At 36.9% G+C, this 27,434-nt stretch overlaps 3 protein-coding genes across 6 annotated transcripts; all 3 read left to right on the top strand.

Annotated features, from left to right (window-relative positions):
- The first annotated feature begins 3,734 nt into the window (after positions 1-3,734).
- On the top strand, positions 3,735-21,838 carry LOC121985933. Of its 3 annotated transcripts, none has more exons than XM_042539666.1 (10): positions 3,736-4,017; positions 5,376-5,723; positions 5,795-6,010; positions 12,594-13,213; positions 13,690-13,786; positions 13,888-13,941; positions 14,016-14,119; positions 14,677-14,867; positions 19,991-20,688; positions 21,410-21,838. In XM_042539666.1, exons 1-9 carry the CDS (start codon positions 3,793-3,795, stop codon positions 20,623-20,625), a joined length of 2,490 nt encoding a protein of 829 aa, XP_042395600.1. In that variant the 5' UTR covers positions 3,736-3,792; the 3' UTR covers positions 20,626-20,688; positions 21,410-21,838. The 3 variants fall into 3 exon arrangements, with proteins under 3 accessions (XP_042395601.1, XP_042395600.1, XP_042395599.1); XM_042539665.1 differs by having other exon boundaries at positions 21,459-21,838; XM_042539667.1 differs by lacking the exon at positions 21,410-21,838 and having other exon boundaries at positions 3,735-4,017; positions 19,886-20,054.
- A 718-nt stretch (positions 21,839-22,556) lies between these two features.
- LOC121987039 (leucine-rich repeat extensin-like protein 1) lies at positions 22,557-22,982 on the top strand. The gene has a single exon (XM_042540948.1). It carries the CDS (start codon positions 22,557-22,559, stop codon positions 22,980-22,982), a length of 426 nt encoding a protein of 141 aa, XP_042396882.1.
- A 532-nt stretch (positions 22,983-23,514) lies between these two features.
- LOC121985934 (alpha-1,3-arabinosyltransferase XAT3-like) lies at positions 23,515-26,902 on the top strand. Of its 2 annotated transcripts, none has more exons than XM_042539669.1 (5): positions 23,515-23,802; positions 23,903-23,969; positions 25,269-25,334; positions 25,420-25,533; positions 25,623-26,902. In XM_042539669.1, the coding sequence occupies exons 3-5, from the start codon at positions 25,277-25,279 to the stop codon at positions 26,786-26,788; spliced, it is 1,338 nt and encodes a 445-aa protein (XP_042395603.1). In that variant the 5' UTR covers positions 23,515-23,802; positions 23,903-23,969; positions 25,269-25,276; the 3' UTR covers positions 26,789-26,902. The 2 variants fall into 2 exon arrangements, with proteins under 2 accessions (XP_042395603.1, XP_042395602.1); XM_042539668.1 differs by having other exon boundaries at positions 23,516-23,802; positions 23,892-23,969.
- The last annotated feature ends 532 nt before the right edge of the window (positions 26,903-27,434 follow it).

Below are 27,434 nucleotides of genomic sequence, written 5' to 3' on the forward strand. Positions count from 1 at the left end.
ACTTAGCAGTACCGTAACATAAGTTGTTGATCAGACAACTACCCTAGCGCTAGGTTAGTAAGGGCCCGAACTTAGGACCGGAGTTTCCCTTTATTCTTGCGCGCTCACCAAACTTAGGTCCCCGGATCATACCACCATCCCAGAACATATCTTGATTGATTCTAGCGCGCTCAGTAGGCTTAGGTCCCCGAATCATATCACTATCCCAGAACATATCTTTTTTGATTATGGCGCGCTCACCGGGCTTAGGTTCCCATATCATACTACCATCCCAGAACATAATTTGGTAAGCTCCCCAAGCTTAGGTCCCCAGTTCATGACTTCATTCCATAACAAGATTTGGTACGCTTTCTCGAGCTTAGGTCCCCAGGTACAACTAACCACACTTATCTCATAAGTATAGACATAAGCGTAAACATAAACATAATCATGATCATTGTATAGGCATGAATATAAGCATGTACATGCGCATAAACATAAGCAGGTTCATTTCAAAAGCAATTAAAGTTATCATGATGAGAAGAGGAAACATAAGCCTAACTATACTAAATTCAACCCTTTTCTAAACTAGAATCTGAGAGTCACATGTAACATATAAAATTGATGACAAACAAGAAAAAAGCATAAGCCTACCTAAACTAGAAATCCGAAAATACATGTTGCATGTAAAGTTACTATGATAACAAGCAAGAAGAAATATAAGCTTTCCTAAATTAGAATTTCCAAAAATACATGTAGCACGTAAAGTTATCATGATATCAAGCAAGGATAAAACATATGCTTTCCTAATTTAGGATTTTCAAAAATACGTGTACCATGTAAAATTACCATGATATCAAGCAAGAAGAAAACATAATCTTTTCTAAATTAGAATTTCCAAAAATACATGTAGCATGTAAAGTTACCATGATATCAAGCAAGGAGAAAACATATGCTTTCCTAAATTAGAATTTTAAAAAAAATACATGTAGCATGAAAAATTACCATGATATATAGTAAGAATAAAACATAAAATTCCCTAAATTGGAAATCTGAAAATTACACAAGACATAGAAATTAAACTAAAACACCAACACGATTGAAAACATGCTTACTTTATATGATCGAGACATGATATCCTAACAAACTACCTAATCCGAAATTTCATAAGACTATTAAAGCTAATTAAAAGCATCAACGTAATTGAATACATGCAAAATTCTTAGGGTCCAAAACATGATGTCATAGCAACCTATCCAATCTGAACATCACATGGCTAGAGGAGCTAATTAAAAGTTTCAACGTAATTGAATACATGCAAAATTCCTAGGGTCCAAAACATGATGTCATAGCAACCTATCCAATCCGAACATCACAAGGCTAGAGGAGCTAATTAAAAGCATCGATGTAATTGAATACATGCAAAATTCCTAGGGTCTAAAACATGATGTCATAGCAACCTATTTAATCCGAAACAACACAAGACTATAGAATCTAATTAAAAACAATAACATGGTTGAGAATATGCACAATTGGTGTGGCCGGAGCATGATATTATAGAACCAAATTATAACCTTATGAGTTATAGAAACTGAAACTTCACAAGGCTCTAGTAGCAATTAAATGCATTAATCATAAATGGAAACATGCACAATTTATTGGTCCATAGCGAGATATAATAGCAAGGAGAAACATGCCAACCTCGCAAGTTATAAAAAAAACCGAAACTTGATATCATAGCAAGAAAACATGCCAAACTTACAATCTATAAAATTCGAAACATCACAAGACTATAGACACTAATCTAAGACAATAATATGGTTGAGAACATGCCTTATGTACTTAGCCACACACTCCTTGTCTTCTTTCGAAATCCTAGCACCGGTGGAGAATAAGAGGGTGAGAAGATCTTCCTAGAGTCGGTGGAAACAAGAAGGTAAGGAGAAGTTCTAGGTAAGAGATTAAATAGAAGAGAGGCTTAGGACTTGGTATACGTTTTAATTTTTTATAAATTTTATAAATGCTAAGCCATATATATTATTTTCATAAAACTTTTTACTAAGTCTAGAAATCTACATACATGATTATTTGATTCCATATATATTTTACTTAGTCATATAAATTTTATTCATAATATATAAATTATATTACTATAATTTCTTAATTAGTTACTAATTGCACGTTCAACATCTATTAATTCTATATTTTCCTTATTTAATTCTATTTATTTTTTTTGTAATTTATATTATACCTTATATATTATGTAATATATTATTTTATATTTTACATAATATTTTTTTGTTACTTGTTCTTATAATTTTTTTATATATAATTTAGATTAATATTCTATATTATACATAATATTTTTAAATTACATATTTTATATTATACATAATATTTACCCGTTCTTACCATTTTTTTTAAACTTAATATCAAAGTTTAAATAGAAACATGACATAATTATAAAATTTTCATATCTAATTATGTATAAAAATTCATGCACATGAAAATTTTTAAGTCATTTATTTTATTTCTATAAAACTTAATATCAAGTTTAAATAGAAACATATTTCTTATAAAATTTTATTTACTTATTTAATTCTATATACTATATATCCACATATATATATCACAGGATAATATACATATAATTTTTTCATTGCATTAAATCACTATACTATATGTTATATTAGTATAGTGATTAATTATTAATCTTTTATTTAATTTTGTATGCTCTATATAGATCTATATTTTACTTCTATATTATTTAGAAGGATAATTTATATACATAAATTATATAAATATTAAGTGTTTATATATTGGTATCTTATTATTTTCTTAATATAATTTACTAATCCAAATTCCTAATTGTATGATAGAATAAATTTTTAGTCAAATGAATAATTACAATTATTCCATAAATATTTTTAATTAAATAAATTTGAAACCTAATTAAATTGTAATTAATCTAATGAATCCCTTTAATTAAATAAATCTTGATTCTAATTAAATTACAATTTAATCCAATAACTCACCTTAATTAAATAAATAATTTCGAACACTATAATTCCTCTACTCTTAAATAAAATTTCATTCTCGAAATTAATACTTATCAAATAATCATGGGTAACAGCTTCTTATGTCTCCCTTGGTCTCCTAAGTAATTTCTTCCTAGATACAATTTGACCACCTAACTTTAATTATTTTTCTCATCTTACTCAGTAGCTTTTAAACATGGGATTCCTAGGCTGCATGTCAGATATTATTTCACATCGAAAATTCTTATAATTACTATAATATCTTCAAAAATTCTCATTCGATGTTATGAAAATTTTTTATCAATCATTAATATAAATTTGAAAAATATAAATGAGTTATGATGGACGATCTAATATTACGTGTAATTTGAACACCGTGTGCATATGAAATACTCTATGGGAGTTTCAAATCCTTGCTGTTGCATGAGGGCTTCTACTGACCTTTCCACGTTCTGATTAGAGGTGCTCAGGATGGTACACCGAACCTTAAATATTAAAAAGTTTATAACTAAAATTTATTAGAACAAAATACTACCAACTGCTCTAACAATGCGGCGACAAAGATATAGGTATCCGTGTATCTTACATATATTGGAATTTCAAAAAAGATTTAGGATATCAATTGAAATTAAGGACCTTTTGAAACTTTCCTCAGGAATGGGTGCAAAATGTAATTTTGCCTGCAAAACTGAGAAGATAAGCCACGGTCAAGAACGAAAAGGAAGCCATTCTCCTCCTTTCTTCTTTAGTACTGGTCTCCGCCTCTTTTCGGCCCATGTCGCTGACCCTAACAAATCTCCTCTTCTATCAGCATCGCCTCAGTCGGCACTGCGCTACTGTCACAGTAGTTGAGCGCCACGATGACCACCTCCGTCCTGCTTCATTGGCTCCCGCCTGCGTCCGTCTTCGCCGCTCGACTCCCCGCCTATTCCCCCTTTGCCGTGCCATCGGCGACGAAGCCCACTCTGAGTCGAACCATAGTTTTTCTTCCATGTCACCGGTAACCTCTGTTCTAGCCCTCGGCCAACCACAATCTTTCTTGCTGACCGATGGGCTGATTATTGTTTTTCATGCACACATTTTTTTTTTAATTTGCAATATCCTACGTTGTGCATGCTTGAAGGCAAGGAAGTAGAAGAAAAATGAAATAGTCCAGTGAAGAGAGAAAAAGGAAAAAATATTATCCTTTTAACTTGGAAGGCAGCAGGGAGAAAAATAAAGAAAAGTTCACTATTTTTTTTACTTGGAAGGAAATAAATAGGACGATGGAATTCAATTTTGTTGCATTTTTCGATTGTATTTCCGTCCAATTTGGGCTGAAACAGAGGGAAGTGAAATTTAAGCATCAATAAACCCAAATAGGTATTATTGTGTTTACTTGGAGGATTGGAAGTAGAAGAGAAATGGACTGATATAAGTTACAGGAAAAGAGCAAAAACAAAAAAAAGAGTTGGATCAAAATAAAATTTCTTCCTCCTCTTCATTGCCTCACAAGTAAGCAAGACACGTTTCATAATTTAGTTTAAGAGTAATGTAGTATTTACTTGGAGTGGAAGTAAAATAGAGATGAAATAGTCTATGTTAAAGGAAGAGAAAAGGAAAGATTTGGTGGAAATAAAATGTCTTCTTCATCTCTATTTCCTTACAAGTAAACAAGAGAAATTCAATAATTTTATTTATTTTCTTCTCTCTTATTTCCCACTTCCATTCAAGTTTTTTGCCATGTGCACATGGCTGGCATGTTCAAAGCCAAAAATTGTAAGCGCTTTTTTTTTCTAAAGGGATACCACCAAGTTAATGCATGATTAGTTGTAAAGAGCACAGTTACACTTTGCGGTGTACCTATACCTATTGACATGGAGATTCAACAAGAAAAAGAAGTTTAACAAAGATGCCTAGAATGATTTTCTTTACTGATCAGCACCAAATCCATTGTGGATGTTCTTTTAGTCTATTTATCTGCATGATTAATTGCCAAATGCTTGTTCATTTTAGCTTTGCCATATTCTCGTTTTCTTGTTTGGATTCAGCTGGTATACATATATAATTCATGCTCACATCTTCTTAGATGGATTGTTGATGGAGTATCAAGAGAAGGCCCATATACTTTCTCTTTTGTATTTTTGAGCTAGTATAGTGCCTAGGATGAAACAAGCTTCAACCGTGAGATTGATTGACTCCTTAAGAAGATTCAATGTCTTGAGGCAATTTCCATTTGCTACTTAGTATTTATTATTCATTCTAGCAGCTGCCACTTTATTTCTTCAAACAACTAATTTTCAGTTATTTTTAAAATGATATATTTGTTAATATGATTAGAATGTCTAGTTTGAGGGCTTTGAAATTGCACAATTATAGGATATCCAGAGGCCTATTGGTGACAAGAGTTCTGTTGATGGTTATGTGGGTCTCTTTGTTCGGATGCTTGGTCTAGATAATGATCCACTTGACAGAGAGCAAGCAATAAATACTCTCTGGAAGTATTCCCAAGGAGGGAAAAAGTGCATAGATGGGATCATGCAGTTTCCTGGGTGCATTAATCTTGTTGTCAGCCTCCTGAAGTCAGAATCCTCATCTGCATGTGCAGCTGCAGCTGGCCTTCTGCACATTGTTTCTGCAGTCAGTATGTACAGAGATGCAATTGCTGAAAGTGGCGCTATTGAAGAAATCTCCCGTCTTCTTTGCCAACATACTTTAACATCTGAGGTAGTTGTGCTACTGCTAATCATCAATTACTGACTAGTTTGATAAAAAGATTCATAACTGTATCCATTCAGGTAAAGAAGCAAAGCCTATGCACTTTGTGGAACTTATCTATTGATGAAAAACTTAGGGAGAGGATTTCCAAAGGCTATTTGTTACCTATTATTGTTAAGTTTCTGGATGATGAAGAAATTAAGGTGAAGGAGGCAGCCGGTGGAGTTATTGCAAATTTGACTTTGAGTCACCATCTCCACAGTCTACTAGTAGAAGCTGGTGTTATTCCAAAACTGGTGAACTTCTCTTTCATTTTATTAACTTCTCGATTTTGATTCCTCAGTATGATCTAACCTCCATAAATACCTACTTTATGAAGGTCAGTCTATACCTGTTTGCTAAGGAAGTTTAGAATTTCTCCCAATAGAATATGAAAAGGAGATGTGTGGAACCTTAAATAGTTTGACTGGACACACTAAGTGCACTAAGTAGGTCAATATTTATACCAATACAATATAAATGATGCAAACATGGAAGAAAAATGATGATTTGAATTTTGATTTGGGTGGCAATTGTTTTATATTAGGTACCATATAAATTGGTATATTTAAATTTGGTTGGAATATATTTAAATTTTGTAGTTATTTAATAACATCTTTTGATTTGTAAGAGAATATTTGGATTATTACATTTCTTAATGAATGGTATTTCTTTTCTATTTTAGTTGGCATTGCAGCTATGAAAGTGTTGTGTCTTTATGTATTCTTCAACTTTCAATTAATAATATTTCGTCTTTGATAATCTTTATGTGCGTGTTTTTTTTTTGTGTGTGTGTGTGAGATAGGTATCCTTTGCTTGATCAATTTCATTATAATAATTATGTGTGGTTTGTGTGCTGGATTTGGTGCTACATCTATTTAGTATGAGAGAAATTTTGTTTGACCACCCTAATTCCTCCTTGTGCAGCAATTGCCCATCACCTCTAAACACCACTCTGTTCATCTTCCTTTATCTATTTGTCATATCCTTTCGGCTACACACCTTCCACAAGGTCAACTTTGCACCCTCCACCTTCACCCCATTCTACTCGGCACCAACCCACGTATTCACTGCACTAGCTGATCAGCTCCATCATAAAATCAGCCCGAGCTTCACCAACTTAGCTTGCATATTCCTCAGTTGTGTTGTAGCCCTAACCTCAAACTAACCTCCTCACCACTGCCAGATTTATACAGAACATTGGCTAGATGAGTTCGCGAAGTGTTGTGCGATCACATGATTTCTCCACCTAGCTATGGACCAATAACAATTCTTGTCTTGTTGCCTTTGTGCGTTCATTGCCCCTTCAATTGGTTGATCATCGTCTTCACTCGACACTGCTCAGTTGCTCTCACACTACATGCCAACCCCCCTTCTGCTCTCTCAGCCACTTCACCGACCTAGCACATGCGTCCACCACCCCTTACGCGACATCCTGCAACATTGTCACCTCTTATCCCTTGATGAACAACAATGAAGCCCCATTTTCTCAATTTGCTTCAGTGTATTCCTAGTTCCCCTTGATTCTGATTATCCAACCAGATAAGTAGATTCCTTGTCTTCTCTTCACAACAACAACAACAACAACCAAGCCTTTTCCCACTAAGTGGGGTCGGCTGTATGAATCCTTTTACGCCATTGAGCTCTATCTCCTATTATATCATCATCTATATTTAAATAAATTTTATCTTGTTTTATTGTTGCTAACCAAGTCTTTTTTGGTCTTCCTCTTCCTCGTTTTATATGCATGTTTATCATAGTTTCACATCGCCTAACTGGAGCATTTATTGGTCGTCTAAGTACATGTCCGTACCATCTTAAACGTGTCTCTCTGAGTTTTTCCTCAATAGATGCAACTCCTACTTTCTCTCTAATGCTCTCATTTCTTATTTTGTCCATCCTCGTATGTCCACACATCCACCTTAACATCCTCATCTCTGCAACTCTCATCTTCTGCTCATGTGCTCGAGTCATAGCCCAACATTCAACTCCATATAACATAACAGGTCTAACTGCTTTTATAGAATGTAAACTTTAAGTTTCGCTCCCCTCCATTTCACCCATCCTGCTTGTATTCTATGTAAGACATCTCTCTCAATCCCTCCATCATTTTGTAAAATGATCCTAAATATTTAAATTTCTCGGTTCCGAGCAACTCGTCCTCTCCTATCTTAACAATTGTTTCATACTTTAATATTGCTAAACTTAAATTCCATATATTCCGTCTTTAACTACTAAGCTTAAAACCTTTCCCTTCTAGTGTTTCCTCCTAAGATTCTAGCTTAGCATTACTCCTTCACGTGTCTCATCTACCAAAATAATATCATCTACAAACAACATGTACCACGGTACTGTGTCTTGAATGTGTTCAGTGAGTTCATCCATAATTAAGTGTAAAAGATAGGGACTTAGAGCTGATCCTTAATGTAACCCTATCTTTATCAGAAATGCTTGAGTTACTCTCTCTGAAGTCTTTACTCTGATCGTTACATCCTCATACATATCCTTAATTAGTTCAATATACGTTACGCTAACACCTCTCTTTTCTAAAATTCTCCATATAATTTCTCTTGGGACTCTATCATACGCCTTTTCTAAGTCAATGAATACCATGTGTAGATCTTGTTTTTGCTCCTGATATTTTTCAATTAATTGTCTAAGGAGATGTATAGCTTATATTGTCGACCTTCCAGGCATGAACCCAAATTGATTTTCTGTCACTGTGGTCTTCTTCCTTAATCTTTTTTCTATTACTTTTTCCCAAAGTTTCATAGTATGACTCATAGTTTACACAATTTTGTACGTCTCCCTTATTCTTATATAAGGGAACTAGAGTACTTATCCTCCATTGATCAGACATTTTTTTCGTTTTCAATATCATGTTAAATAATTTTGTAAGCCATTCAATACCTTGTTTCCCTAAGCACTTCCATACCTCTATCGGAATATCATCTGGTCCAACGGCTTTTCCATTGTGCATCTCATTTAAAACTTGTTTTACTTCTGAAGTTTGAATTCTACGATAAAAATTAAAATTTCGATGCTCATTTGACCTAATTAAATTACCTAAGTTAAGTTGGTCTCCTAAACCTTCATTAAAAAGTTGATGAAAATACCTCTTCCACCGCTCTTTTATTTCTTCATCGCTTACTAATACCCTATTACATTCATCTTTAATACATTTTATTTGGCTAAGATCTCTTGTTTTTCTTTCTCTCGCTTTAGCTATTCTATAAATATCTTTTTCCCCTTCTTTTGTATCCAATTTTTGATATAACCGTTCAAAAGTTTCATTTTTTGCTTCACTCACTACTTTCTTAGCTTCTTTCTTGGCTATTGTATATTTTTTTAAATTTTCCTCATTCTTACAAATATATAATTCCTTATAAGCTATTCGTTTTTCCTTCACTTTCTCTTGTACTTTCTCATTCCACTACCAAGATTCTTTACTTAGACATGCCCCTTTGACTCACCGAGGACACTCTTAGCTACTATTTTCAACTTTGATACCATCTTATCCCATTGTATTAGAGTCATCGTATATTTCACCTAATGCTTGTACTTCTACCTTCTCTTTAAATATATGTTGCTTCCCATCCTTTAACTTCCACCACTTAATTCTAGGAATTGTATATATTTTCTTTCTATTGATACTATGTTTGAGGCGTATATCCAACACTACTACCCTATGTTGGGTAGTTAAGCTTTCTCCAGGGATGACTTTGCAATCTTTACAAATCTTTCTATCCTTCTTCCTAACCATAAGAAAGTCAATTTGCGATTTATTATTCCCACTTTTGAATGTGACTAAGTGTTCTTCTCTTTTCTTAAAAAATGTATTAGCTAATATAAGGTCATATGCTATCGCAAAATCTAATATAGTTTTCCCTTCCTCATTTCTCGTTCCAAACCCATAACTCCCATGTACTCTCTCATATTCCTCATTTTTCACTCCGACATGGCCATTTAGATCACCTCCTATTAAAATCCTTTCATTTGGTGGAATATTTTGTAATATTTCATCTAAGTCCTCCCAAAACCTTAATTTGGTAGCTTCATCTAATCCTACTTGTGGTGCATATACGCTAATTATGTTCATAGTTTCTTTCGCCACTATTATCTTAAGAGTTATAATTCTATCCCCTTTTCTAACTACTCCTACAACTTCATCCTTTAACAAACTATCTACAATAATACCCACTCCATTTCTTGTTTTACTTTTTCCAGTGTACCATAACTTAAAACCCGAGTTCTCTATCATCTTTGCCTTCTCACCTGTCCATTTTGTCTCTTGTACACATAAAATATTAATTTTTCTCCTAATCATCATATCTACTACCTCCATTGATTTACCAGTGAGAGTTCCTATATTCCATGTTCCAAATCTTAGATTATTAGTTTTCCTATCATATTTGTTCTTATCTAACCTATGGTGTGAGAACTCTTGCCTATTTAACACTACACCCAAGTTCTCATGGAGATGTAGCGGTCCTTGCTGAGACGTTACAGTCGGACCCTGTAACGCGAACTCTTGCATATTTATCACTACACCCGAGTTCTGGAGATGTAGCGGTCCTTGCCGAGACGTTACAGTCGGACCCTGCAACGCGTTCCTTCCGGGGAACAACCTAGCATTAGCACAATAGTTTAATGGATTCATTCATGAAATTTTGCCATAGTTTGACGCTGGCTGGCAACCTAACGCAACCCTCCTCCTTTATCCGGGCTTGGGACCGGCCATGACTGGTCATCATGGGCGGAGTTTGTCTTCTCTTCACACATGATAAAATTGTATACTAGTGAAACATTTGCAAAAAGTATGCATAAGGAAGGTTGACTCTCTTGTCTTCTGTGCATCTTCTTTACAAGTAGCTCAAGTAAAGGACATGATGCTGAACTGAATGAAAAATGAATGCTAAAATGGTCAGAGTTGTTGGTTTCTGGAAACAGGAGATACAAGCTTCTTAGGGCAATGTGCTTCAAGGAGTGAGACAAATGGATGTTTTTCATTTTATGATGTTGCTCTCCCCTCACTGACTGCCACATTTGTCACATGATAACCCGGATGTAAACTGTAAGAGGACATAAGTTGCTGGATCTTGAATAGATACTCTTAGTGGGAGAAGGAAAATGTACACTAAGAATACTGATTTTCTGAGGGAAGATCAATCTCAGTAGAAGAAATGACAACTCTCTAGCACATATTTGATAGTTCTAGCAATGAAAGTGATTTTGAGTAAGGTTTACAATCTTATTTTGTGTTGGAGTTTCACTTGGATGAGATAGTTTTAATGTTGACTAGCATACTGTGTTATCATGAGATGGTTTTGATTATGACTGGCATACCATGTTGGTATGAGGTGGTGTCGATCATTGCCAACCAGGTGTAGGAAGAGGAAGTGCAATTGGGATGCAAAATAGGAGGAAGAAAAACCAAAGAAGGGGAAGGTACTTATTCAGCCTTCTTGGCACAACCTAGTTTCCTTCAACTCGCGAAGGTAAGAAAAGGATAAGATAGAATGTTGAAGCTCATCAATATAAGAGGGTGAAGAACCAAAGAAGAGAAGGAAGGAGATTGACCAGTTTGTTTGCCTCATCTTTGTTGCCTTCAACTGGTGCACAAAGTATATGTCAAAGGTCTAGAGCTCGTCAATGATTATTCTGTCTATGTTGCTACTATTTCAATAGCCCATCTATATTGGAATTGATAGGCATTATGAAATTATATTTTAAATGCTGGATTCAAGATAAAAATGGCATAAATAATGTTATCTCATGAATAGCATAAACAATGAAGAAAAATATGTTAAACTGATTTGAAAACATTTAAAGATGGCTGAAATGTATTAATAGTTAGTTCGCTAAGTGAGAACTAAAAAGTTTTCTTTACATAATTGAAAGATAAATTAATTTATTATATATACATAATGACTCTTAGATAGAGCTTGGTGGTGGTGGGATCAGCTTCATGTATTCTAGGGATGACAATTTCACCCGAATCCGATGGGTAATCCGACATTCGACCCGAATGGAGGAGGATATGGAGGGAATTTTTACACCTAATTATAGTAAATGGGTATTCGGGTATGGGTATGAAGGTGGATGTGGTATATATAAGCCTCATTTTTTATTGAGAAAGAAAAAAAAAGACTTAGTTTGTCTCTTTATCTGGTCATCAACATGTATCTCATCTTCTGTTCCACGGGAAATGTTTACCTGATCGAAGGAGCGCGAGACGAGGAAGAGCTGACACGTACATTGAAATAATTTTTTTTTTTAAATGAGAATGATAGGGAGTAATAGGATGATGGGTAGGATATGGATACCCGAAACTCCGACGGGTATGGGGATGAGTATGAAAGTTAAATATCCGATGGGTATGGGGATGAGTATGGGTATATATATAATAAATCGAGATGGGTACGGAGGATATGAAATCCTACCCAAATCCTACACATTGTCATCCCTAATGTATTCTCCCAAAATTGGGAAATACAACTTGCTTTCTTTGAAAATCAAGCTTTGTGAATATGTCTTGTTAATTTTCGTATAAGTCACATGAGCAATGAAGTTTGTTAATTCCTAGATGACTAATGTATTTTAAGTTAGTTAGCTAAGTGGTCTCTAACATGATTAAAGGATGAATTAATTATCCTATTCATTATGACTCTTAGATAGAGTTTGATAGCGGTGGGATAAGACTCATGTGTTCTCCTAAAATTGGGGAACACGGCTTTCTTTTTTTGATAACCAAGATTGAGAACATCACTTGTTAATTCTTTCTATAAGTTGCATAAGCAATGAAGTTTCCTAAATACCATTTTTTTTTCTTAATTGCAGGTAGTTCTTTTGGGAAATGATGATAAGGAGTATAAAGTCATACATAATGAAGCAGAAGTTGCACTGTTGGAACTTTCTGTAGATGAGTATTATAGAATTTTCATAATTGAGGAGGGTCTTGTCCGTGTCCCACTGATTGGTGCTGCTGCATATAAAAGTTTCCGGTCACCTACTCATTCATGGCCATCTTTACCTGATGGCACCAAAATAGAGAAGACCTCAACTCCTTCAAGGTTTGGTGCTTCAGATTTATTAGTTGGGTTAACTATTTGTGAAAAGAGCATAAATTTAGAGGAAGCTACAGCCGATGCCATAGTGGGACGATCTCGTCAGGAGTTTCTTGCAAGAATTGGAGCTATTGAGGTGGATGGTCAGGATCAAAAATATACTCTTTTGCCATGGGTAGATGGCATTGCTCGTCTGGTTTTAATTCTTAGGCTTGAAGATGTCTCTGGTATTACAAAGGCAGCCTATGCAATTGCTGATGCATCTATAAGTGAGCATATGAGAAAATCATTTAAGGAAGCTGGAGCTGTTGGGCTTTTAGTTCAGCTTATGCAACACAATAGTGAGACTGTCAGAGAAGCTGTTGCTCATGCTCTTGATAGACTGTCTCTCAGGTTTTCATTTACACCCACTCCATTTTTTGTTCTAGCCTTCCAATTTTTCTTTATGCGAAGAAGAGCTCCATTATAAACAATAGGTATCATATCATATTTATTTACTACCAGGGATATTTAGTGGGATTATTCTGCCAATTTTCTCTATTGTACTATCCTATCGTCCAATTTTTTTTTTTTTTGCATTTAACTACGCAAAAAATTTGATGGAGAAAAGCTTTTTTTCTAAATATCTTAGATTCTAAGGAATAATGTTGGGAGGTCTGTGCTCTCAATATTTGTCATTAAAGTTTGTAGTGAAATCTTGGTAGGTGTCTATAAACTTTTCTTCATTGATGTCAATTGACAACTACTTCTCAATGTTTGTGATAATGAACCATAGTTTGAGTTGCAAACTCTCTGAATTTTAAATAAAGTTGGCTTTATTGATGGTGTTTTGTTTTGTTCTAATTTCATTTCTTCTTTTGCTCTTGCAGTAATATTGTGCGCAAGAAAATTGAGGAGGAAGGAGTCTTGAAGCCTCTTACAAGTATACTGAAGGAACCAAGTACATCAAATTTTTTGTTAGAAAAGGTTTCATCAAATACATTTCAGTTTGCTCATGTATATGTGCATACAAATGTTATGCTTCTGAATTCTGATTTGTCTTTTTGACAAGAAATCCATGAACGCAGGCTGTGTGCATCCTTTCTCGAATTTTTGAAGCAGACAGTAGCATCAACATGGAGGTAGTTACTCTTTCTGTTCCTGCAAAATGCAAACTATGGTTTTTTCACATCTAATATATTTTTAGCATCGTCAGTTGTACGAAAATATCACTGATGATTCGGATCATACAAACAACAATGAAGTTGTTAGTGATGTGAGAAAAGTAACAGATGCATCAAGTCATGAAGAAATGAAGAGGTTTGTCAACTTTGCATCGATCTCATTAGATAATCTTTCTCATTTGCAAGAATTTTAAGTTGAAGTTAATTGATTAACAATTTTTTTTAAGCAGTGGCATGTGTTGTGCTGTTTGTTAGGTTGTCTAGAATGCATCTTGAACTTTTAATCCAGATTGCTTGAAACATTTTTCCAAAAACCTACAGCCTACAGAAATATCAGATGAGCTTCTTTCATTTAAGAATTTTGATCATACGAACCAACCTTTAAAATACTGGTAACCAGTTACATGCCCATCTATGTGTTTCATCAGACTGGTACGATACCAATGCCATACTAGCACTGAGTATTAAGTGTGTTGATGATCCTGTGTGTGTTTGAAAGATGTCTTCTTTTCCTAATTATTACAAGCATGAATTTTTATTTGTTACTTTGCAGTAATTCCTAGCCCTTAACTGAAGTAGGCCATGTCTTTCATCTTTCTCTGTTTCTTCACTCTTCTTCTACCAGATCTAGATCAAATTTCTTTATGCCCTTAATTAACTGAAAAATAGTTTCTTCCTGTTAAATTTCTCCAGGGAAGTGTTAAATGACTCTGTCTTCATATCCCGGCTTATTGAGATGTTAAGGACATCTTCTCCAAGTTTGCAAGTAAAGCTTGCTTCTATTCTCGAGTACTTGGTGATTCTTGAAAAAAATGTGGCAGTTGTCATGGCAGGTGGAATTGAGGTGGCACTTGATGCTGTTTTCAGAAAGGGTTCCACAAATGGTATGTGACAATTTTAATTTTAGTTTGTGTATTTGAAGGTCTAATATCTTGTCAATATCACATCTGTCAAAGATAAAGTACAAATTTAACTTCTTTTCTTTGTGTGTGTATAATTACCATATTATTAAGAATTCATTGATATGATTGCATGTGTGATAAGGAGTTAGGTATTAGGCACAGTGGATTTACTCCTCTTAAGTCTTGTATGTTAATTATATTTTACAACATATGCAATATAATATTTGCCTTTTTCCTGATTATATATTGCATCAAAGTCTCATTTCAAGATACAGCACCATGGTGCATATTGTTTGTAGATGATATTGTTTTGATAGATAAGACACATGAAGAAGTAAATACTAAACTAGAGTCTTGGCGGAAAACACTATAAGTGAAATGTTTTAGGCTTAGTAAAGTAAAGGTAGAATATATAGAATTTAAGTTTAGCAATATTAAATGTAATGAGACAATTGTTAAGATAGGAGATGATGAGTTGTCTTAGCCGAGAGCTTTAAGTATTTAGGATCATTTTACAAAAATGATGGAAGAATTGAGAGAGATGTCTTACATAGAATACAAGCAGGATAATTGAAATAGAGGTTAGTGTCGAGTGTTTTATGCGATCGTAAAGTACCTCTAAAATTGAAAGAGAAGTTTTACAAAATGGTAGTTAGACCTGTTATGTTATATGACTTTGAATGTTGGGCTATGACTCAGGCACATGAGTAGAAGATGAAAGTTGTAGAAATGAGGATGTTAAGGTGGATGTGTGGATATACGAGGATGGACAAAATAAGGAATGAGAGCATTAGAGAGAGTCAGAGTTGCATCTATTAAGGAAAAACTTCGAGAGACACGTTTAAGAAAGTACGTACATGTACTTAGACGGACGGTCAATGAATATCCGAGTTAGGCGATGTGAAACTATGACAAATGCACACATCAAATGAGGGAGAGGAAGACCAAGAATGACTTGGTTAGCAACAATAAAACAAGATAAAATTTATTTAAATATAGATGATATAATAGGGGATAGAGCACAATGGCGTAGAATGATCCATATAGCAGACCCCACCTAATGGGATAAGACTTGGTGATTGTTGTTGTTGTATCAAAGTCTCATTTCCAGGGATGAGTTTTCCAAAGAGATTTTCCTTTGAGTGTCGGCCAGCCTCCCCTCACCCACATTTTCCACGTTTTGTGTTAATGGATGCTCAAGTTGTCACACACTAGTGGAGCCACCTCCAGCCCAATCATCTGCACAAGGTAGTACCTCGTAGCAAAATATCCACATGATGCCCACCCTTGTAACTGTGACTTCCTTAGTGTTGCCATGCAATTTTGGTTGGCACCTATTGCATGCAAAAGTATTGATTTGAATTGTCATCATTGTCTTCCTGTACGTTAGTGAATCATATGTGACCTAAAGATCATCTAGTGAAATCGCACGCATGGAAGGACCAAGCGTTCAAACAATCGTAGTGTGGAAGAGGAGTCCCTTCACATAGATGATCCTTCCATGCACTCCTCTCATCTACAAGTCCTCTGTCTATGGATTCACAGGTTAGTACTTGCACATATCTTCTCTAAGTGCTTCCTGATTTTGAAATCCTTGTGGATCCTTCCTAGTGCCTTAAACTCCTTTTCTCTTAGGTTCAGCTTGACATCCTGTTTATTATTGCTCAGAAGAGGACTATTGACGTTAGCTTCCAATGCCAATTTGCTCCTCTAGTTTGTTGTCAATTTGTTTTACAATGGTTTTCCATTGTCTGGTTCTCTATGACAGCAATTATCTAATATTATTTTCGACGAACAAACCCTTTGATGCTTTATTGGTCATTCTCTTCTTCAGCTATTGAGGTCGCCTTTCATCTTCTCTACACCACGGTCTCTATTTGTTAAGTTCTTTGTTTCCTTGTTGTGTCTAAAAGTAAATCTTCTATCCTTAACCTCAGATATTGCGTTGGTATCTGGTAACCAATTTCTACTTCTTTCTTTGTCTTAATCTAAATTGTTTAGTTCCTGAGATCCCTCTTCATTCTCCATTCTCATTTTACTCCATCCTTTCTTTCTTTGTCCTCTTTGTTAATATGTTGGTCTGAGGTCAAAGACATTGTTGGTTGTGTGTTGATCTAATGACTGAAAGGACCATTGTTTGTGTGCTAGATTAACAATTTCTAGAGTTTTTCTTAATCATGTTTTCATTTTTCAGTCATGATCTTGGTCAATGTTATTTTTTTATGTTTATAAGATTTGTTTAGTAAGTATAACAAGTTGGACATAGATAATGGCTTGATGAGAACTGTTAATAGTGTTAGTAGTATTATATGTTATGTATAATAGGTTGATTCCCACATTTATTTTTTCTCTTTAGCGTTTCTATATGGAATTCTATGTATGCATGTGATTATCCTTTTGCAATATATGCAATACAATATTTTCCTTTCCTTCCAAACTCTATATATTTCAAAGATTTGCCTATAGGTAGGAATGCCTATCAACTGGTAAATGATTGACACATGCCCAATCAAAATGGTAAAAGATCGAAGTCAAATGGTCATCACATGGTGGGAGTATATGCACCCCATCTCAATGGCCAGGTGTTCATTTGAGTAGTATAAAAGGGAATTAAGAGCCATGTTGTCAAGGGACTAACAACTACATTGTCATTCTCTGAGAGGCTTCTTGGGTGAAACCCAAGCTGACAGTAATTACCTCTTGCAAGTTGGTTTTGATGCTCCCAAACTTGCTTTTCTTTACTCCAACTCGCATTCAATGAGCAAATACTTATAACCTTCTTTCTAAGCAATTCCTTCACTTTACTAGGAATTATTCTCCTTTTTTCTTTAACAGGAATTACCTACTTCTTCCCTTTATTAGGAATTATCCGACCTCTTTTTTAGGAATTATTCACTCCTTTCTATACAAGGACTTGTCCGCCTGTTCTCTTTACTAACTTCATCTCCACTACTTCCCTCTCACTTTAGTTACTTTAACCACCAAGAAACAATCTCCTCATCCACTTCATCCAAACCACTCACAACTGGATGAACTATTCCACTTGATTCCAACTTCTCCCAGTTCATTAGAATGGAATGAATTGCATCTACTTCATCCAAATTACTCCCAAATTCTATTAAGTGAACTGAGAAGTTAGACAAACTAGGAGAACCTAATTCAATCTTCATCCTTTCCTCAAGCTTCCTTGAGTAAAGTACCATTTCAAGCCTCTGCTTGAGCTAGATCGTCTAGGTTTCATTATCTAATTGTGATTTGACTATATGATTATCAATTTTTTGTTTTTTAGCAATGTTACATTTTCTTACTTGCTTGCTGGCATTTGCATTTCAAAATTTCTCTGGCTTCTCTGACAGGGACGTCAATTGTTTCATGCAATAATTTGTTACAACTTTTTATGCCACTTCAACTTTCTTAGAAATGGTCAATGATCAATGTTGACATGCCCTTACGAAGATATGCCCTTTAATTTGAAATTACTTAGAGGATTGATGATTAAGTTCTGTAATTGTTCAAATTTTGGAATTTCTAACCTTTGTCAGACTCGATTGCTATCTATTTCAATTTTGAATTCATGCCATTGCATTTTACATCTTTCACATGTTAGATTGGTGTGGAATACTAGTTGCAGACTTAACTAAATAATGTTTACTTAGTATCCTGCTGAATTAAGCAATGTGATAATGAACCACATGTCATGCACAATTAGTATCCTGGAATACTCGTAGTCACTGAGAGGTCGAAACGTATCTTGTCAAGTTGGTTAAAGGTCAAAGTCAAAGGCCGACATGACACAGTCACGTGGAGGGGCCCTGTGTACTACTCTCAATGACCAAGTGCTCACTTTGAAGCCTATAAAAGAGGTCCAAGTGCAACTTTATCAGGGGGACTAAGAAACCACACTGTCAACCTGAAAGAATTCTTGGGTGAATCCCAAGGCTGCAAGTAATCACATCAATGGGTCATAGTGCTACAAACCTACTTCCCTCCACTCTAACTCACATTCAAGGTGGATGCTTAAAACCAGTCTAGATTTGGTTCCCTACTTCCTCAACACCCCTTCCCTTTATTAGGAATTGTCCACCTCTTCCCTTTACTGGGAATTATCTACTTCTTTCATTTAGCAGGAATTATCTACTTCAGTAGGAAGAACTATCCACCTCTTCCCTTTACTAGGAATTATGCACTTCTTCTCTTTACTAGGAATTATCCACTTAATCCTTATATCTGGAATTATCTACAGCTGTTCTTCTTTCTACTAGGAATTATCCACCTCTTCCCTTCACCTGGAATTGTTTACTTCACTTTATCGGGAATCATGCTCCTCTTTCTCTTTACCACGAGTTATCTACCTCTTCCCTTTAATATGATCATCTTTGCCATTTCCCTTTCAATTTAATTAATCAAGGGATATTATCACCTCAGCCACATCACTGGATAAGTTGCTCTTCATCTGAATTGCTCCTAGTTCTTCTTAACTGCTCCTAGTTCATATAACGTAAATTGGCAAGTTTTCTGAACTAAGACCACCTAATTCAATCTCCATTGTACACATCAAATTTCCTTCAACCAAATTTGCATGTCCAACCCAGCTGTTGAGCTAAATCAAGTAGGCCTCATTATTTGGTAGTGATTTGACCATATCATTGCGTTTTAATTTTTTTTTACAATGTCATGTGATTTCATCAAACTGCTTATGCCTTCATAAGTTTCTTAAAAATTCTTAATAGTCAGTGGTGACATGCTTCTTCGTAGGATGTCCCTTAATTTAAACTGCCAAGTGGAGTGGTGTGTAAGTTTTCATCGACCAAGTTTTGGAGTTCCTAACTGTGTTGGCTTCAACTCATTCCCAATTTTATTTCGTATCTGTTAACTATTTTATATCTACTTTAATGTTTAAATCTTATCTTATGCCATTAATATATCATCACATGTTTAGAGATTAGTTTCAAATATTAGTTGCAGATTTAAGTAAATAATGTTTATTCTCCACTCTCCAGCTCAATTTTCCCCCTGGATCTTTCACTTTCTGTAATGTGCTGTAGCTGAGATTTTTCAGAAGTTATATCAGGACTTCCACATTCTCATTCTTGAATTCCTGACAGGCATGGAAAATGATATTGATAATGGGCTCGCGCAATACTACATTGAAACTGAAGAAATAGGTCTTGCTACTGCTGCAGCTTCTAGATTGCTAGCTAGATTGCTAGATTTCAATCAGTGCTATCAGATAATTGATAGTGGGCATTTCACAGTTCTACTGCGTGATATTTTGAAGTCCTCTATCCCTCTTCATACGAAAGACTGGATTGCTGCATGCTTAGTAAAACTGGATTCTAAAGTCAGCAACACTTCAGAACTTGGGTATCCTATTGAGAAGGAAGTAGTTCTATACGAGACGATACCAAGACTTGTTAATGAGATGAGCTCATCCTTTTCCCATCAGGATCAAGAAACTGCTGTTAAAGAATTGAATAAGATAATCTCTCAAGGAGTCATAGACTACACCAAGGCAGTTGCTACTGCAGGAGGGATATTCCCACTGGTGAAACTGATCGAAGAGGTCAGTGGTGATGCACTTGAAGCTAGCCTTTCCCTTTTGTATAACCTTAGCATGGACATTGAGAACCACTCAGCCATAGTTGCTGCTGGAGCTGTACCAGTTTTGAAGAGGATAGTTCTTTCAGAAGGGCCACAATGGACTCATGCTCTTCGTATTTTGCGAACATTGCCCACTTGATTATTAATCCAACAAACAAGCTATACCTTAAACATGGAATAAGATAAACTACATAATATCAAGGTATGGCATTCGTGAAAGTTGTTTTGCTAATTAAACTGCCAACATATATAGATATTAATAGTGGTTGTCTATTACTTGATGGTTCTTGGTTTTCATGGAGTAGCTTTTTGCTATAACCATGGGTAAGTTGTGACTTGATAATCTGCTGATTGGCCAAATATGGATTTTTGGCCTTTATCCTTTCAAGGTGCAGGGCATTATATAAGATCACTGGCAGTCGGAGTATATGTACAATTCAATTTTGTACCATTTCTCTGTTTCTGCAGTGCTGAAGTTTTCCAACTGTGAACTATTTTTAGATCACAAAGGATTCAATTGCTTGGATGGAAGAAATGAGGGAGAAAAGGGAAAGTAACAAAAAGATATACATAAAAGATAGAGCTTGTGTGATTTTGTAAGGCTTCCCTTTTCTCCCTTCTTTCATCCAAGTAATCAGATCCCAAGAAATTTGCATTCGTTTATGTCATTCTTGGCTGTTAAAAGTAGTGTTTTGGGCATAAAATCCAGAAGAAAAAAAAAAGATTGTCTATTCTTGATGTTTCTCATTCTCAATTTTATTATTCAAGTAGTACCTATGAGAAAATATGAAGAAATTTATACGGTTGTACATGACAGATTTCATGCATATCAGCCGAGGGTGTCAGAGTTGGTTAATTTTATGTTTCCTCTTGATAATGTTAGTTCCTTCATTATTTATTCTTTGTACTAATTCTTTACTCAGGTGGCGTCCCAACCAACATACACTAGTCTGATGGTGATGTTCCTTGCAGTGACCTACAAGCTTACCCAGAATTCGAAACACTTCATCTTCAAGGAGTTAAACAACTCAGGCTTCAAACAATTTCAACTGAGGCTGAACTTATCCTTTCTTCGTTGGAACGCCATCATAAGATCTGCATGATCTACTATAGCTATCCACTCAAAAGTGTTCATTTCGTATCAACTCTCTAGTGAGTGATGCATAGAGCCATTCTTCCGTTTGTACCTTCCTGTGCTTAATATATAGATAGTAGATTGCACTAGCCAGCATATTCCCTTCTCAAAAAGAATGTGGCATCTTATGTTTTCATCAGTCACATACATATTTGAGTAGTTATACTCTGGATAACCTTAATCCCATGTGTTAGAGTCGTAAAATATTCCATGGTTAGGCAGCTTGTGCAGGATGCTTTAATCATCTATTTGAGTCGTCACCTAATAATTAAATTATACGACTTAAGGTCAATTATGCACCACTAGCATTGGTTGAACCAATGTGTGTAGTATTAGTCCCTCTCTTTTTTTTACCAAGAAATATATATAAAAATCAGTAGTTGAAATAATGGTTTGGTAAACTCATTGATGAATATTAACCACTACGCCTATAATAGCTCAAACCAACCGCAAGACAATTGGGAAATTGTACCGACCATGTTGTTATGAAATGTGATTAGCATTATCAATTGTGGTAAAAAAAGACGAATATGTTCGTCCGGAGGAGGTAAATCATGGGTGACTGCTAACCTTTGATTAACGTTATCAAGATGAATAATCGGAAGGAGTAGTGGGTGTTTGATAATCTAAATTGGGTGCAATGGGCGTCAATAAACCTTGATGATTAAGTGGAAATCTTTTTTATTTATGGTCATTTTTTATACCAAGTATTCAGATCAGACGCTTGATCGGCCGCAAGTGCGTCGTTTATTTATGATCATAGTTTTATATAGTAGTTGAACAATCAATTTTTATTTATGCTTTTTTTTATGTCGCCATCGTAATAATTTCCCTCCACCAAATCCCCGGATTTTACTTTCCATTTCATTATTAATTCCATTATCACATCCCTCCCTCTAAGCGATCTTCTTTCCTTTTTCTCACCTTCATTCACCATGAATTCCTCCTCTATGCCGCCGGCGCCGCTTTTATTATTCCTCGCTCTCGCACTAGCTCTATTCATCGAGCCGATTCTCTCCGACTACTCCCCGCCGGAATGCCCCTACCCCTGCCTGCCGCCGCCGACGTCGGGCGCCTATTACCCGCCCCCGCCACCTCCCTATGCCTGGAGCAACTACCCTCCGCCGCCGCAGGATTCCGGCTACCCGAACTTGCCTCCGCCTCCCCCGCAGCCGTACAACTTCCCTCCGCCGTACTATTCGCTGCCGACACCTCCGCTGCCGAACCCGATCCTCCCGTGGTTCCCTTTTTACTACAGGAATTCGCCGTCGGAGTCCGCCGCGGCTCGCCACGACCCCATCTCCGCCGTTCCGTTACTCGCTCCGCTGCTGTTACTCTCAGTCCTTCTTCTTAGTACGTAATTATTCGCCTGTTAATTGTGTCATCAATCCCATTCGCGTCGTCTTAATTAGCTTCGTTTCCGTTCTTCGTCAATAAATTTTTCATGCATTTTTTACTTTTACGTTGTAAAAATTTGACGATGCTATTAACTGCGTACGCATGCCAAATTAATCATGAATATTGTCTACTAAATCGAAGCATTTGTGGTTGACTTTTCTTTCACAATGTATCACATTTAATTTGTGTACAGTAAAATGATCAAAACACCCTTGAATCGGGCAGAACGCCAACTAAACTGGAAAGGCAACGCTGATCAAACAAGGAGGAATTGACAGATTCCGCAAGATTGAAATTTCTTGTGAAGTTTCTACAAAAGCATTGCAATAGCATCGCCTCGATCGTAATCGTAGATAATGAGTGAAAGCCATGGAATTCGGCCTTGCTTCAATTTAAATATATATAAAAGAGGATTTAATTAACAAATAAATTAATGTCCAAACAAAAAGCCACCAAAGTGAAGAAAAAGACTTTTTTATATGCCTTGAACACGTTCAGTGGAGGGAATAGGCGGTAATTGGGACGTCAACATCCCCTTTGGGGTCATGGCCTCTGGAAGTTATATTCTTGCTCGATCGTTTAATTGCACGTCACCCAATTGCATCCTCCACCATTACCACAGAAGAAAGAATTAGAAAGAATTAGAGATCAGACCGGTGGCGGCGATGGCCGGTCGGATTCCATGTCTGAAAGTCATCCACCTTCTGCTGCTGAGCTTCTTGATGGTTCCTTTCCTCCTCTTGCTGACTCTGCAAAGAACACGGATGGATCCTCTCTCCCTCTGTAAGTCGATTTGGCCTCGAATACACAGCGAATCTCTATGCCTCGTGCTCACGTTTGCCCTTGAATTCCTTGTGCAAATTCGTTCACAGTGAATTTGCAGGTATCCACGAGAGCAAGTTTAAAGTTCAAAGTGCTTGAAGAGAGCACAAGGATCATCGATGAAGGCGGTAAGTATTCATGAGCTATATATATCATATTCTTTGCACCATAATTTAATAGTTCTTGGTTTAAAAATTAGTTCTTTTGTTTTGGCATCTTAGATACGTTTTCTTATTAAGAAAAAGCTGAAAACAGAACTAGTTTGATAAGGCAGCAATTTGTTTTGGCTGCACCTTTGCAGTTGGTGGCCCACAGAAATGGACTGCATGCTAATCTGTTTTATCTCATTGTAGTCGAGCTATTTCATTAATTTTCTACTTGTTGATTTCGGCCAAATATTGTTAAAAGTCAATTTTGGTGAACAAGGAAACCCATCAATGGTGGTTGTGGTGGGAGATTGGCTTCCCCACTAGCTAAGAAAAGAAAGCTTAGCATTATATCGTTCACATTCTTTGAGTAGACTAGATAAAGTTTATTTGTGGGATGATAATATCACATTCTAGGGTTTAAATTTGATCCATTACCCTGGTGGCTCTGTTAGACAACACGATGTTTGTACTTCCAGATTTATTTTGGTCATCTCCAAGATTGTTTGTACTTCCGGATTTATTTTAGTCATCTCTAAGATTAATTGATCCGAAAAAAAAAAGATCCTTTAAAATATAAGAGTTGTAGAAGAGAGTGATCCTTTACCCGGGTGGCTGTTGGGCGACGCAACGCGAGGCTTGCACTTCCGGATTTAGAGGTGTTAATTCGGATGAGTTCATTGGGTTTTAGGTCGAAGTAAGGATATTATAAAAAAAAATCTCAACCTGAATTCAATTCGAACCCAAACACAATTTGAAAACTCTAAACCCGAACTTGAATCCAGATAACTTGACCAACCCGAATACCTGATTGATCTGATTAAAAAAGACTTCTTTTTTTACTATTTTTCTATAATTATTCATTTTTATTTTAATATTTCATCATTATTATACTAATCTTTTACTTATTATATATATAAAGCATCTTAATTTTTAAAATAAAATTCAATTTAATTAAAAAAAATCCCTAACGGTCGATCCAAACCCAACCTGATTCAAATACAATCCAAAAGTTTCAATTCGAATTCGATCTGACCCAAAAACTCCCAACCTGAATTTGATATTTTCGAATAGACTTGGATTGAATTAGTAGTTGGATTTATTTTTGAAATCCCTATCTGGATTTATCTTTCGAAAAGTTGGATAGTTCGATTATAGACAAAAAAAATTGATCCTCTTAGAAAAATAGGAGTTGTAGAAGAGAATGATTAAGCTGAAACAGAGATTCTTGCCAGAGTTTTGGATTTCTGATTGTGCTTATCGAACTCATTGAACTCGCAGATGGCGAAATGGCGGGGAAAGCAATTGCTTTGAGATCAGAAACAGGAGGAGGAGGAGGAGGAGGAAGTAATTGGAAATTTCTAATTAAATTGGAGAAATTGTAAAAATTAAAAAGGTATTTTAAAAAATAAGGAATTGATAAATAATGCAGACGAGGAAAGCGCACTGCATTCTGTGATTCAGGAACAGAGCAACAACAATACTGAAGTAAACACGGAAGATCTTGCGGCAAACAAAGAACTAGAGCAGCATCGTCATGTAGCGGGTCAGATTGTGATCATCCTGATCGTGCTCGTTTTTTTGTTCGAGAATCTGTTGCAGATCAGATTATGTGTTTTTTGGATATTGTTGCAGATGATACGGTTTCGAAGTCGACGATCGCCTGCGACTTCTCTCAACGCCGGACGGACACGTGCGTGCTGCACGGCGACGTCAGAATCCTCCCCTCCTCCTCCGTCGTCCTCGTCAGGACGCCGCACGACACCCTGCCGGAGAACGCCGCGTACTCCCTCCGCCCCTACGCTCGCAAGTGGGAAACGCCGGTCATGGAACTGATCCGGCCAATCTCCATCGGCGCCGTCTCTGCCGCCCAGGAATGCGGCGTCCACCACGCCGTCCCCGTCGTGGTCTTCTCCACCGGAGGATTCGCCGGCAAGAACTTCTTCCATGATTTCTCCGACGTCCTCATCCCCCTCTTTATCACCTCCTTCCACTACCGCGGCCGCGTCCAGTTCCTGATCACCAATTTCAACAGGCGTTGGGTCGGCAAGTACGCCGTGATCTTGAGCCGCATGTCCGACTACGAGGTCATCAACCTCGACGGCGACGAGAGGGTGCACTGCTCCGGGAAGGCCCACGTCGGGCTGATGAGCCACAGCGAGCTGGTCATCGACCCGGCGAGGACGCCGGGCAACTACTCCATGGCGGACTTCAGGGAGCTCCTGCGGTCGAGCTTGTCGCTGAAGAGGAGATCGATCGGAGAGGGGAAGAATTATTATTCCAAGCCGAGGTTGCTGCTCATGCTCAGAAAAGGGTCGCGAGAGTTGACCAACAAAAGGGAGGTCGTCGCGTTGACTCGGAAATTGGGGTTCAAGGTGATCGTTGCAGGGCCGGAGCAGACTAAGAACCTGTCGCGCTTCGCCGGCGTGGTGAACTCCTGCGCCGTCATGATGGGGGTCCACGGGGCGGGGTTGACCAACATGATATTTCTCCCGGAGAAGGCCACGCTGGTACAGATCATCCCGTGGGGCGGGCTGCGGTATGCCTGCAACCACGACTACGGCGATCCGACGGCGGCGATGGGGATCAGGTACTTGGAGTACGAGGTGGGGAGGGAGGAGAGCTCGCTGGTGAAGCAGTATCCGAAGGATCACCCGGTGTTCACGGATCCGGAATCGGTGCACCGGCAGGGATGGAACGCGATTTGGGCGGTGTTCCTCAACAGACAGAGCATAAAGCTGGACGTGAAGAGGTTCAAAGGGGTGTTGCAGGAAGCCATGCGATCTCTTCTTCCTCGATGATAAATTGAGTGGACAATTGGTTTTGGATTGGTTGGATTTAATTTGATTTTAGTCGTGTCGATCCCATTTAAACAATAATTAAAAATGTCAAATTCGATTGAAAATAAGTTTATAGAAATATATTGTCTGTAAAATTTGGATCAATGTAAATGAAACAAACTACTAAAAGAAATGCAACATAATTGATTCGGTGGGTTGGGTCGACTGCCGTCCGCTATTGACTTCGACTGAGTCAGCTGTGGTCAAGCAAACATTGGAGTACTGACTCGATCTTAAGCTTTGCTGGACTCGGTAAAGTCACTCTGATCGGTTCCGAGCTCCCCATGAGCACAGTTGACCTAATCCGTGATCAGTCTGACCCAATCCGACTCGATCTAGGTGCAGTCAAGATGTCAAATGACTCGGTTTTGTGTTGACTGAGTCAAGCATATGCCGCGCGCGCAAGTCTATATTGATCAAGTGAAGGCCCTACCATATCACTCATACTTACCCCACATCAAGAATAATGTTTTTATTCGAATCTCGATAAAATCGAGATAAATATCTTCCTTATATGTTAGTGCCTATTTCAAAGGTTAGTAGTTACCCGTACTTTACCTCCTCCGTGTTGACTTTGGGACGGATTGACGAGGGCGTTGGGGGGGAG

The sequence above is a fragment of the Zingiber officinale genome, chromosome 5B, assembly GCF_018446385.1.
Source record: "Zingiber officinale cultivar Zhangliang chromosome 5B, Zo_v1.1, whole genome shotgun sequence".
NCBI lineage: Eukaryota > Viridiplantae > Streptophyta > Magnoliopsida > Zingiberales > Zingiberaceae > Zingiber > Zingiber officinale.